This window comes from Ursus arctos, unplaced genomic scaffold, assembly GCF_023065955.2.
Source record: "Ursus arctos isolate Adak ecotype North America unplaced genomic scaffold, UrsArc2.0 scaffold_34, whole genome shotgun sequence".
Lineage (NCBI taxonomy): Eukaryota > Metazoa > Chordata > Mammalia > Carnivora > Ursidae > Ursus > Ursus arctos.
Genome location: NW_026623030.1, coordinates 14,356,939 through 14,369,097, shown reverse-complemented (window position 1 = coordinate 14,369,097; position 12,159 = coordinate 14,356,939). Strand labels below are relative to the sequence as shown.

General features: G+C 50.1%; 1 protein-coding gene across 1 annotated transcript in view; it reads right to left on the bottom strand.

The window, feature by feature from the left end:
- SSH1 (slingshot protein phosphatase 1) overlaps positions 1-939 on the bottom strand; it is a 59,420-nt gene extending 58,481 nt beyond the window's left edge. The window contains exon 1 of the mRNA XM_026515054.4: positions 764-939. Within this exon, the coding sequence (XP_026370839.2) occupies positions 764-832 (69 nt within the window). The 5' untranslated portion in view covers positions 833-939. The remainder of the gene's footprint in view (positions 1-763) is intronic.
- Between the last annotated feature and the right edge of the window lie 11,220 nt (positions 940-12,159).

Sequence of the window (12,159 nt, the reverse complement as noted above, 5' to 3'; positions counted from 1 at the left end):
TGCAACCACAGAAACCCCAGAATCAGCCCCAGCCACACAGCCAGATAAACACAAACATGCAGTCTCGAAAGAAATTACAAAAAGGAAAAATCCAGACTCGCACAAAGACAAGACACCCAGTCACAGAGCGCCCTGCGCTCACCCAGTCGCTGTCACACAGTGACACGGGCACCCGACAGGACAGCCACTCACACCATGAGGCAGCCCTCCAGGGGCATGCAGTCCGGGAAACAATCTCAAACATTCACAGGGGCACCCCCGGGGGGCCTCCGTCACAGCATCAGGCAGGCACTGTTCCCAGCAGACAGGCCACAGTCACGCACAGACTCACGTACACAGCCAGGCACACAGGGAAGGGGCCGAGACCAGCCACAGGGCCACAGATCTCGGAACCAGCATCTCCCACAGTCACCAGTTAGAGGAGTCCCAGTGGCACATCCAGTCTCCCACACTGTCACCCCCAGCCGGGGATCAGTCACACAGCTCATGCACAGCCACCCCCAGACAGAGGTCACACCCGCAAACAGCCTCGCTGAAAGTCACCCCCAAACAGAGGTCACAGCTGCACACAGTCACCCCCGGACGGCGTGACACTCTCGGTCTCCCGCACAGTAACCTCAGGCCGGCTGCCCCGGCAGGGTCGCACCGCGGCCCCCACCCCCGCCCCGCGCAGGCCCCGGCGCCCTCCGCCCCGCACTCGCGGCCCAGGCCTGGAGCGGCGGCGGCTGCTCGGCCGGGTCGGGGCCGCGGGCCCGGGGCTCACCTCGCTGTTGCTGGCCGAGGAGGAGGCGGCGCTGGGCGTGGGCGAGCGCTGCAGGGTCACCAGGGCCATGGCTGCGGCGCGACTCAAGCGCGCCGCCGAGGCCTCAGGCTAGAGCCTCCGCTGCTGCCGCCGCCGCCGGGGCCGGGCCCGGGGCGCTCCAGCAGCCGCGCGCGGGCGGCCGGGCCGAGCCGGGCCAAGCCGGGCCGGGCCCGCCCCTCCCCCTCGGCGTCCGCCGCCCCCGCCCCCCGCCTCCCGCCTCCCGCGCCGGCGCGCGCCGGGCCCCGAACCCTGGGGGGCGGGGGGGGCGGGGCGGCGCGCGTGCGCGTGCGCGGCGCGGGAGCTAGGAGCGGCGGCTTGAGGCCCGGGCCGGCCAGTCACGTCCCCCCGCGCGCCCAGCACGCACGCCTCCGCCCGCGCGTCCGGCCCCTCGGGCCTGGAAACCGGGGCCGCGCGCTACCGGGAGCACTTCAGCCCCTGGAAGCTCGCCCCGCGGCGCAGGCGGGGATACCGAGGCCCGGCGACTGAGCAGGCAGGGCGGCGCAAGAGCCAGGGAATAAAAAGCCAGACCGGCAGTCTGCAGAAATTCATTCATTCATTCATTCATTCATTAGTGAAATATTGAGGACCTACTAAGTGTCAGGTGCGGAACAGTCAGCAGTGCACCAGATTGAAATGGGCCTATCCTCAGGGATTTTACAGGCGTGAATTAAATTGCCGGGCACGTTTAAGTTACTTTGCTACTATTTTTATATGAATTCTATGTGTCCATGAACCCAGCCAACTCCTTGGGAAGTCAGGGAAGGCTTCTCTGAGAAAGGGACATTTGCTCTGAGGACTGACCAAAGAGCCGGATTAACGGGTGAAGAGAGGGCAGGCAGCCCTGGGACTTGAGGGGGAACACGGCCTGCACAAAGGCCCGAAAACTGGAAGGAGGTTGTCCATGAGAGGCCAGGGCCTAGTGGAGGAAGCAAGAAAAGAGTGGCACATCGAGGTGCGCTCTAGAAAGCTCTATGCTGCTGGGTACAGAATGTGTGGCAGAGGGTTTAAGGGAGACCAGGGAAGGGGCTGCTGCTGCCCTCTTGGGAAGATGTGACAAGTACGCGATGGAGAGGTGGAGTACTACACAGTCAGGTGGTACTGGCTTGACTCAGTGATAGGAAGCTTCTCTCTGATTTCCAAAAAGTCCTCCTTCTCGTCTGTCTCAGTATGCACACGGCACAAGCACCCACAAATGGCATGGTCCAATCCTGCATTTTAGCAGAGGGCTCCACCTGCCAGCTCATTGGCCAACCAGAAACCCAGGCAGACTTCTGGATCCCTTCCCCAGATCCAGGGGCTGGGACCTTCTGCTTACTCCCGGGATCTGGCTCTCAGCACCATTCATATTAAAAGTGGTTCTCAGTGGGGGCATTTCAGCCCCTATGAAGCTTCTTTTTTTTTTTTTAATCGTAGGAATATTTTTGGTTGTCTTGCTGATGGAGACTGGAGAGCCACTGACATTTAGAGGGCAGGAGCCAGGAATACTAAATGTCCTGCAATGCACTGGAGAGTCTGTCCACCGCAAGAATTGCTCGATTCCCACCGACACTTGCATCGGTGAGCAACCCATTCATAATTCTCTGAAACTAGAACCTAACTCCGTTTTAGATATCAACACAAAGTCTCTTTCACTGAATTTTCAGAAATGCAACTATGTTTAAGTAGAGGGAGAAGTATCCTTGGAGAACTTTGTCTGGAGTTGTTCACCATTTGGGAAAAATGTATAGATGCCAGCACCACTCCTAATATTAAAGTAGTTGACCCAGCAAGTTTGCACTTGTAGCTGTGATCTTGGCCAACAGGTGGTCATTTCTATTTAGTGCTTATTTAAAAATATCAAATATAAGACAGAACTGGGGACAAAATTCAGTTGAAGGATGAATATCTTATTCTCAAATCCAAACATACTCATTAAAAACAAGACACAAGCTTCTGAGACTTTCCTGCGTCCTCCAGGGAAGTTGTGCCCAAGTATTTACATACTGAAATCCATGTTTTGCTAGGATTTATTTCTCTTGTATGTCTACATTACAGTCAGTGCATTATGGATTTGGGGTTTTTAGACCACATATGTAGGTCGACTTTATTACCTGTAAATTTTGTTCCCAGTTAGTAATCATTAAAAACTATTTGTAAAAGGGATGGGGGGTTTTAAGGTTGAGAGCCTTAGTCCAGCGTTTCTCAAATTCAAGTGTTTGAAAAGCCCCTGGAGAAGACAGATTTCTAGGCCCCGCCCTCTAGAGTTTCTGATGCACTGTTTTCAGTCAAGGCTGGAAATTTTGCATCTTTAAGCATTCCCTGAGGAAACTGAAGATCCCGGTCTGGGGACTTCGGTTTGAGAACCACTGCCTACACAAATGGCAAGTCATCCCTCTGCTCTTCCCTCTGTTTCTTCCACTCCAATTTATCAAGAAATCTGTACCAAGATCCTGTCCTGTGGCATTGGAAGGCATTAAACCCCCCTCCCCCCACTTTTCCGGAGACTACCTCTACCTTTTCTCACTTCCTCCCCAAGCTGGGAGGGTGTCTTCCCTCCCACTACTAACTCCTGCCAGACACCACCTCTAAAAAGCCCCTGGTCCAGGTTCAGGGTCCTTTCCAGGATCCCATAACCCCCATCCTATCCTTGAAGACGAAGCAAGTGTTATCGGGCATCGTCATAAGTATCTCTGTCTTGTCACCTGGTCCCTAAGAAAAATCTCAGGGGCAGGGCTGGGACCAAGGTGAGGTGACAAAATTTAAGGGGGTACCAAACCAAACCAAACCAAACACCCACAAAAAAGCCAAACCAAAAAACCCCACCCTGATAAGTAACCTGAGAAATATTTTCATGCAGCTTTTTAGGGCATCAAACTTAATGCCAAAAATCCATGATGAACAAAATATCCACATTTACTGATTTTTCCTTTTGCCTCCAGACTCCAGTAAGGCACAGGAAGACACGTCTACTGATCCTGTCCTGCTTTGATTCTGTCTTGATTTCCAGTTGTGCTCACTCTAACCTCCTGTGCAAACAGCCTGTGGGCTTGACTCAGCCTTGGCTGTAAGAGGGATGGGGAGCGGAAAGGAGAAGTGAAAGCTATTTTCAGCTATTAAAAACAGCACTTTATTATTCGCTGTCTGCTAGGTGTTATGCAAAATGCTTCGTGAGTATGCTGGGGACACAGTTTATTAACATGTGAATGCTCCCACTCAGACTCCAGGCTCACCTCCTCCAGGAAGCCTTCCCTGATGGAGGCTGGATTCTGTGCCCCTTCTCTGTGCTCCTGTGGCCCCAGTATTCCTTTCTGGGTTGGGCTGCTTTCTTTATTTCTTGTCACCACTGTTGTGATCCTTATTTCATGGGTAAGGACATTGATGCAGAGAGTTGTCACGTCACACACCCAAGGTCACACAGCTAGGGAGTGGGGAAGCTGGTGTGGTGAAGTGGTGAAGATCATGTTTTCCACTTAAGAATTCAAAACAGGGGTTCTTCCAGAACTCTATGGACAGTTCTCTTTTTTTTTTTTTTTTTTTAAAGATTTTATTTATTTGAGAGAGAGAGAATAAGAAAGAGAGCACAAGTGCGGGCGGGGTGGGGGGGGGGCAGAGGCAGAGGGAGAAGCAGATCCCTGCGAAGCAGGCTCCACCCCAGGACCTTGAGATCCTGACCTGAGCCAAAGGCAGATGCCTAATGACTGAGCCACCCAGGTGCGGGGATAGTTCCCGTTTTAAAGCAAACTAATTTGCAATTCCTTAACTATTCGGAATTGAAATCCAGAGGTAATAAAGCTTTGGTAGACTAAATAATGGCTCTCCAAAAATGTCTGTATCCCAATCCCTGGAACTTGGGAATGTTACCTGACATGGTAAGAGGGATTTTGCAGTTGTGGCTAAATTAAGGGCGTTGAGATGGGGAGAGTATCCTGCATTATCCAGGTGGGCCCGATATAATCCCAGGGGCCTTTATCAGAAGGAGGTAGCAGGAGCAGAGTGAGCAGAAAGAGATTTAACGACAAAAGCAAGAGGTTGGGGTGATGCAAGCAAGACCCTGAGCCAAGGCCTCTAGAAGCAGAAAAAGGCAAGCGAATGGATTCTCTCCACTCGTTGTCTCTGAAAGAACTCAGCCCTACTTGATTGTAGACTTCCGGCCTCCAGAACCACAAGAGAAAAAATTCCTGTTGTTTTAAGCCACTATGTTTCTGGTAATTGGTGATAGCAGTCATAGAAAATGAATATAAAAATCAACCTGCATATATACTGTAAGAAAAAAAATCATTATAATGTCATAATCCAATATATTCCAGTCCCTTCTTGGATATTATATTATTTTCTCACTTACTCGTTCATTCAACACACATTTATGGAGTGTCTCTGCTGTCCATAGGAATTTGGGGTCCATGAGTGAACGAAACAGTCACTGTGTTTGGAGGGCATAGCCAAACAACATATAAGCAAATATATTTGCTATAATATATGTCAGAGATCTTGTGCTTAAATAAATACCGGCAAAGCTCTTAGAATAAGTCAGGTACAGATAAAGGTCAGATATATGAAAGAGGGTGTCAAGGAGTGAAAAGGGTTTGAGAAAAAAACAAGACAGACCAAGGGGTGAAGGGTGATGGGGAGGGCTATTTAGGCAAGTGGTCAGGGAAAGCTCTGGACAAGGTAACATTTGGGCCGAAGAAACACACGGCAACCCCACCAGGAAGGTAGAGAGCTGCTGGGATCCGCCTGGTTCAACCTGGCGTCCTGACTTGGGAGCTGTGGAGCTCCGGGTCAGACACTTCCTTATTCCGAGGCTCCCCTTCCTCCTCTGTCAAATGGGACGAAGAATGACAACACTTATTTATTTCGAGGGTTGATTGTGAGGATCGAACGTGACCAGGAGCATCAAAGGAACAGCCATCTGTCCTGCTCATTCATGTTACCTCGTGTAGTGGGTTGAACTGTGTCCTCCCCAGAAGACGTCGAAGTCCTCACTCCCAGGACCTGTGTGTGTGGCCTGATTTGGAAATAGGGTCTGTGCAGATGATCAAATGCAGATGAGATCATTAGGGTGGGCTCTCGTCCAATGGCACTGTGTCCTTCTAGGAATTTGGACACAGAGGGAGACACACAGGGAAATTGCTATGTTGGACTTAACGCTGCCATAAGCCAAGGAGCCCCCACGGTCACCAGCAAACCACCAGAAACTAGGAGAGGAACATGGAACATATTCCCACAGCCCTCGGAAGGAGCCAACCCTGGCAAGAACCTCATTGCAGACTTCGGGCGTCCAGAGCCACGAGGCGACAGATTTCTGTTGTTTAAACCATGTAGCCCACGGTACTTGGGACAGCAGCTCTAGGAAACTGATATACCTAATACTATCATTTCCTTGGGTGCAGAAACTGAGGCTTAGAGCAGAGCCAGTATTGGAACCCAGGCCAACCAGCCCCCAGGGGCCATGTGCAGGTTGTCAGCCTTTCTAGCCCAAGAGGGAACAGTTTGGATGTGCCCCCATGTGCAGGGAATGGTGTTCTGAGACCGAAAGGCTTGGTCACTGGGCATGGTGTCCAGGGATGGAACTGGCCGTTGTGGGTATCCAGCACTGCTGGCCAAGGCCACTCTCTCTCTCTCTCTTTTTTTTTTTTTTTTAAAGATTTTATTTATTTATTTGACAGAGAGACAGCCAGCAAGAGAGGGAACACAGCAGGGGGAGTGGGAGAGGAAGAAGCAGGCTCCCAGCGGAGGAGCCAGATGTGGGACTCGATCACAGAATGCTGGGATCACGCCCTGCGCCAAAGGCAGACACTTAACGACTGTGCTACCCAGGCGCCCCAAGGCCACTCTCTTAGCAGGTGATGGGCACCAGTGGCCAGGCAGCCCCGGAGCGCCATGTTCCTGGATGTTGGCTAAAGGCTCCCTTCCTCCACCTACCCCCTGCTTTAAGCTGTGGCTTTTCCCTGCTAGGTGGGGAGGCTCTGCCTGCGTCCGGGCAGCCCCTCAGCTCTCCAGTGGGTCATCCATAGGCAACACACGCTCTATCTATGCTGACCCTTCCTGGGCCTTGGAACCTCAGCCTGTGAGCTGGACTGATTAAATGTTCCACGAGAGGGGATTTGTTAGGTAAATGTGGGCATATGCATATGATGGCCCTTCTAGAAGGCCCTCCATATCCCCATCTCCTGGTACTCCTGCCTCTGTGGAGCGCTCTCCACAATGAATAGGGCCAACCTGTGTAATCACAGAGGTGACGGGGTGTGAACTTCTGAGGAGAGCTCATACGTGACACTGTGGCTTCCATCTTGCTGTCTCTTGGATCACTCCCTCTCAGGAAAGCCAGCTGCCATGTCATGAGGACACACCCCAGCAGCCCTATGGAGAGAGGTCCTCATGGCAAGGAACTGAGGCCAACAGCCAACTGAGGCCAACTGAGGCCAACAACCAGCATCAACCTACCAGCCACATGACTGAACCACCTTGAAAGTGGCTCCTTCAGCCCCATTCAAGCCCTTAGTGAGACTAGAGCCATGGCCAACATCCTGGCTGGGCCTTGAGAGAGACACAGCCAGAACCATCCGGCTAAGCTGCCCCCAGTTACCAGACCCACAGAAAAAGTATGATAATACATGTTTATTGTTTTAAGCTGCTAGAGTCTGAGGTAATTTGGTATACAGTAATAGAAAATGAATACAGTAACCATAAAAAATATGTCATAAAACAAAGCACTGCTGCAGAAAGATTTTTATAAAATATTAAGTGGGGGAGGGGGGAGTAGGTCACCATATAGTATATGACAGGACCCCAGTTTTGGAAGAAAAATATGAACTGTTAGAAAGCTACCAAAGAACAAAAAAGGAGACATACATGGAGACATGGAGAAGCTTAAAAAAAAAAAAAGATTTTATTTTTAAGTAATTTCTATACCCAACGTGGGCCTCAAACACACAACCCCGAGATCAAGTGTCACATGCTCCACTGACTGAGCCAGCCAGGCGCCCTGGAAAAGCTTTGTTTTTTGTTGGAAAGACTAATTATAGTAGGATTATCAGTCTCTCTATATTAAATTAAATGCAATTCCAATGAAAATCCCAACCTGATTTTTTGGAGTGTTAAGGAGTCCTGACAAGAGATAACAGAACAACCTAACATTTGTTGGGCCCCTGCTGTGCATTGCGTCCTCTGACAATCACTATTTCATTTTAATTCCCCAGTAGGATGGGGCACCTGGGAGGCGCAGTCGGTTAAGCGTTTGAGGTCAGCTCAGGTCATGATCCCGGGGTCCTGGGATTGAGCCCCGCATCAGGCTCCCTGCTCAGTGGGGAGCCTGCTTCTCCCCCTCCCTCTGCCACTCTCTCTCTCTCAAATAAATAAATAAAAATCTTTATAAATAAATAAATAAATAAATAAATAAATAAATAAATGTTTTTTTAAAAAGCCCTCAGAGGTTCTTAAACGTCTGTGCAAGTAATTTATAATAAGGGTCAGGGAGGGAAGGCGGAAAGCAAGGCTTCTATATGTGACATTAACGGCAGAGACCATGAAGGAAAACAAAAAGATGAATAGATTTGACTGCAAAAAGTTTTAAAATCTTTGTATGACAAATGGGGGAAAATATTTGCAACAGAAGGGGAAAACCCATATATATTAAGGGAATTCTCACAAATGAGTAAGAAGAATAGCCAACTTGATTCAAGAGAAGAATGAGCTACATACATGCATACATGCATACGCACTTTGTGAAGAAATCCAAAAGAGGGGGCGCCTGGGTAGCTCTTGGGGTGCCCGGGTGGCTCAGCCATTAAGCACCTGCCTTCGGCTCAGGTCATGATCCCAGGGTCCTGGGATCAAGCCCCGCATCAGGGTCCCTGCTCGGCAGGAAGCCTGCTTCTCCCTCTCACACTCCCCTTGCTTGTGCTCTTTCTCTCGCTGTCCCTCTCTGTCGAATAAATAAATAAAATCTTAAAAAAAAAAATCCAAAAGGACCCATCACCATATGAGAAGATTTGCAGTGTCACCAGCAGGGCTGGAGCGAGGCTGAGGCCAGTGGTGGGGGCGGGGGGTTGGGCAAAACGTGGGCGGCTTTCACTCTTGGGGTGGTGCAAGTACGAGGTGCACACCTCCTTAAATCTGTCAGTTGAGAGCTCGAGCCTTTCTGGAGGGATCAACATTTTAAACATGCAAACTCTTTGGCACAATGATTTCATTTTTAGGAATTGAGTCTAAGGAAATAATGAGACGAGTGTGCCAAGAAACACGTTCAGGATATTTCTTTGTAACATCGAAAAAAAAAAAAAGTATACGGATACCCCCATAGGGACTGACTTGAAAAATGGTCATATCCATAGACAGTGGTACCTGTGGTCTGAAAGGGGTGCTGTTGTTCTATGGTTGCATGGAGAGAGGTTCAGGACCCACCATACCGATACGAGAACAGGACAGGAGACAGCACAAACACCAGGATCTCATTTTGTCACCGGGATATTCACCCCACATTCACGGCCCCTGTTTCCGAGTGGTGGGACTGGCCACGGGTGATGAGTACTTTCTTCTTAACATCTCCTGGGTGGTACACATTTACAGAGGTTCTGCTGACCTTCATACTTAGAAAAGTTAAAAGAAAACTCAAGTTTATCTGAAGGACAGTAGCTACGCGTTAACTTGTTCTGTAACTTCACTTGCCCCATGGAGAATTCTGCTTCCTGCAGGGAATTCTCCCGGTGAATGATTCTTTCGCCTTAACCGAGAGTATTTCAGAGCTGCTAGGAGGCTGTGCTGTTTGTTGACCAGCCACTGGAACAGGAGAACCTTTGACTCCTACAGCTCCTCCCAAATACACAGCAATTTCTTCCAGAGGTCCTTTTTGGGGGGCTTTTTGGGGATCTTCTATCAGCGTGAGCAGTGAACTTCGGGGATTCAGAGTAGTTTCTTCAGGGCGATCACCGAGACCAAGTGGGCCCTATATTGAGTCTGTGGGACTTCCTTCCTTCTTTCCTTCCCCCCTCTTTCTCTCCCTCCCCTCTCTTCTAATTGTGTCAGGGATAGCGATCTCAATTTTAAATGCACAACTGGATGAATTTTTACATATACGTACATTCCCATAACTACCCCCTCATTAAGGAGCATGTTTCCAGCCTCTCAGAAGATGTCCTTGTGGGGCGCCTGGGTGGCACAGCGGCTGGGCGTCTGCCTTCGGCTCAGGGCGTGATCCCGGCGTCCTGGGATCGAGCCCCACATCAGGCTCCTCCGCTGTGAGCCTGCTTCTTCCTCTCCCACTCCCCCTGCTTGTGTTCCCTCTCTCGCTGGCTGTCTCTATCTCTGTCGAATAAATAAATAAAATCTTTAAAAAAAAAAAAGAAGAAGAAGATGTCCTTGTGCCCCAGTCTGGTCAGTGCCTCTCCCAGAGGCAACCCATCTTCCCACATCCTCTATCACTATTAATTCGTTTTGCCTTTTTTCTTGAATTTCGCACATGTAGAGCCATGTTGAACGGGTTTCGTCCTGTATGGTTTCTTCTGCTCAATACAGAGACTCTGAGGTTCCTCTAGGCTACTGTGTGTGGCAGCATTCGACTTTTTCATCGCTGCATGAAATTGTGCGAAATTGTGCAAAAACGCCACCATTGGTTTCATTCGTTCTCTAGCTGATAGATACTTGAGTTGTTTCCACTTCCGGGGCTAGGAATGTTCTTGTACAAGCCTTTTGGTTGAGGTGTGTTTTAATTTCCCTTGGGGTATGTGTGTAAGATTCGGGGTTCCTGGGTTTGGGGATAAGTGTGTATTTAGCGTTAGTGGACACAGGGAACAAGTTTTTGAACCGAAGGAAGGGATGATCATAATAGGACCTAGCGTATAGGGCCGTTGTGAGATTAAATGAGATAATCCAGGGACCCCAGGGTGGCTCAGTCAGTTACGCGTCTGCCTTGGGCTCAGGTCATGATTCTAGGGTCCTGGGATCGAGTCCTGCATCGTGCTCCCTGCTCAGCAAGGAGTCTGCTTTTCCCTCTCTCCCTCTTCCTCTGCCCCCCCCCCAGCTTGTGCTCTCTCTCACACACTCTCTCTCGAATAAATAAATAAATAATCTTTTTTAAAAAAAATGAGACAATCCAGGCAAAGTATTCAAAACTGGCACACCATGCAGGGTCTGGCTGGCTCAGTTAGTGGAGCACAGGACTCTTGATCTCAGGGTTGTAAGTTCGAGCCCCGTGTTGGGTGTAGAGATCACTTAAAAAGAAACTCTTTTAAAAAAATAATAAAACTGGCACACTGAAATTTAAAAGACATGCACCATTGCTGGGATAGGAGTGGGGGGGGCACATGAAGCTAACCGGTGAATTTCTGTTAACTTTAAACATTCCCATGATGAACTAGGGGCACAAGGTCGTATCATATAAAAGTGATACATGACTATTATTTTAAAAATTGAAATGAAGGGGCGCCTGGGTGGCCCAGCAGTTAAGCGTCTGCCTTCGGCTCAGGGCGTGATCCTGGCGTTATGGGATCGAGCCCCACATCAGGCTCTTCCGCTATGAGCCTGCTTCTTCCTCTCCCACTCCCCCTGCTTGTGTTCCCTCTCTTGCTGGCTGTCTCTTTCTCTGTCAAATAAATAAATAAAATCTTTAAAAAAAATTGAAATGAAACAGAAGTATGTAGAGTAAAACATGGAGTTCACCCCATCCTTTAAAAAATTATTATTAAAAAAATACCACGCACTAAATATTTAGTATGCATTTTCTTATTTTATCCTCACTTGTTTATTCGACGATGCTGAAGATAGGGAAGTGGAGGCTGGATCTTCATAGCTGACCCAAAGAACGCCTTACTCGGGGCTGGTTAGTCCCTGTCTCCGGGCCTCAGTCTCCCCATCCACACAGGGAGGCGCCTGATAATCCTTTGGCTCCAATAATCGTAACTCCACGTCTAGCCCTGGCAGAGGAGGGACCTGGAGTTCTGCCGCCCGTGTCTCTGGGATACGGCAGCAAAGGGCCACACATCCTTATGGCCCCAATAGGCGTCGCCTTGAGTCTCTCCTTGGCCTCATGCACCCAGCATCCAAGAATGGCATTAGGCTGGCCGGCTGGCCGCTGGAGGTCCTGTCCTGTATCTCTGGCCTCCCCACAGGGCTGCCAGGCTGACCAGGCCCACAGTGGCTCAGGGAACAACCCTCCCCTCCCCCAGGGTGGCAGCAGGAAGAGGGAAGAAAGAGGATCGTCTCCAGCTGGCCCGAGAGACAGACCTCCTTGTCCCCATCAGCCCTCCCGCCCTCCCTTCCCGGAGGGCTGTCCACAGGGGCTTGGGATCAGCCAGAAAAGTCAGGCAACTTTTCAGGGACCAGAAGGAGGGGAGGGGAGGTCTCCCAGCCTGTGAGCAGCGCAGCGCCAAGCCCCACCCCTC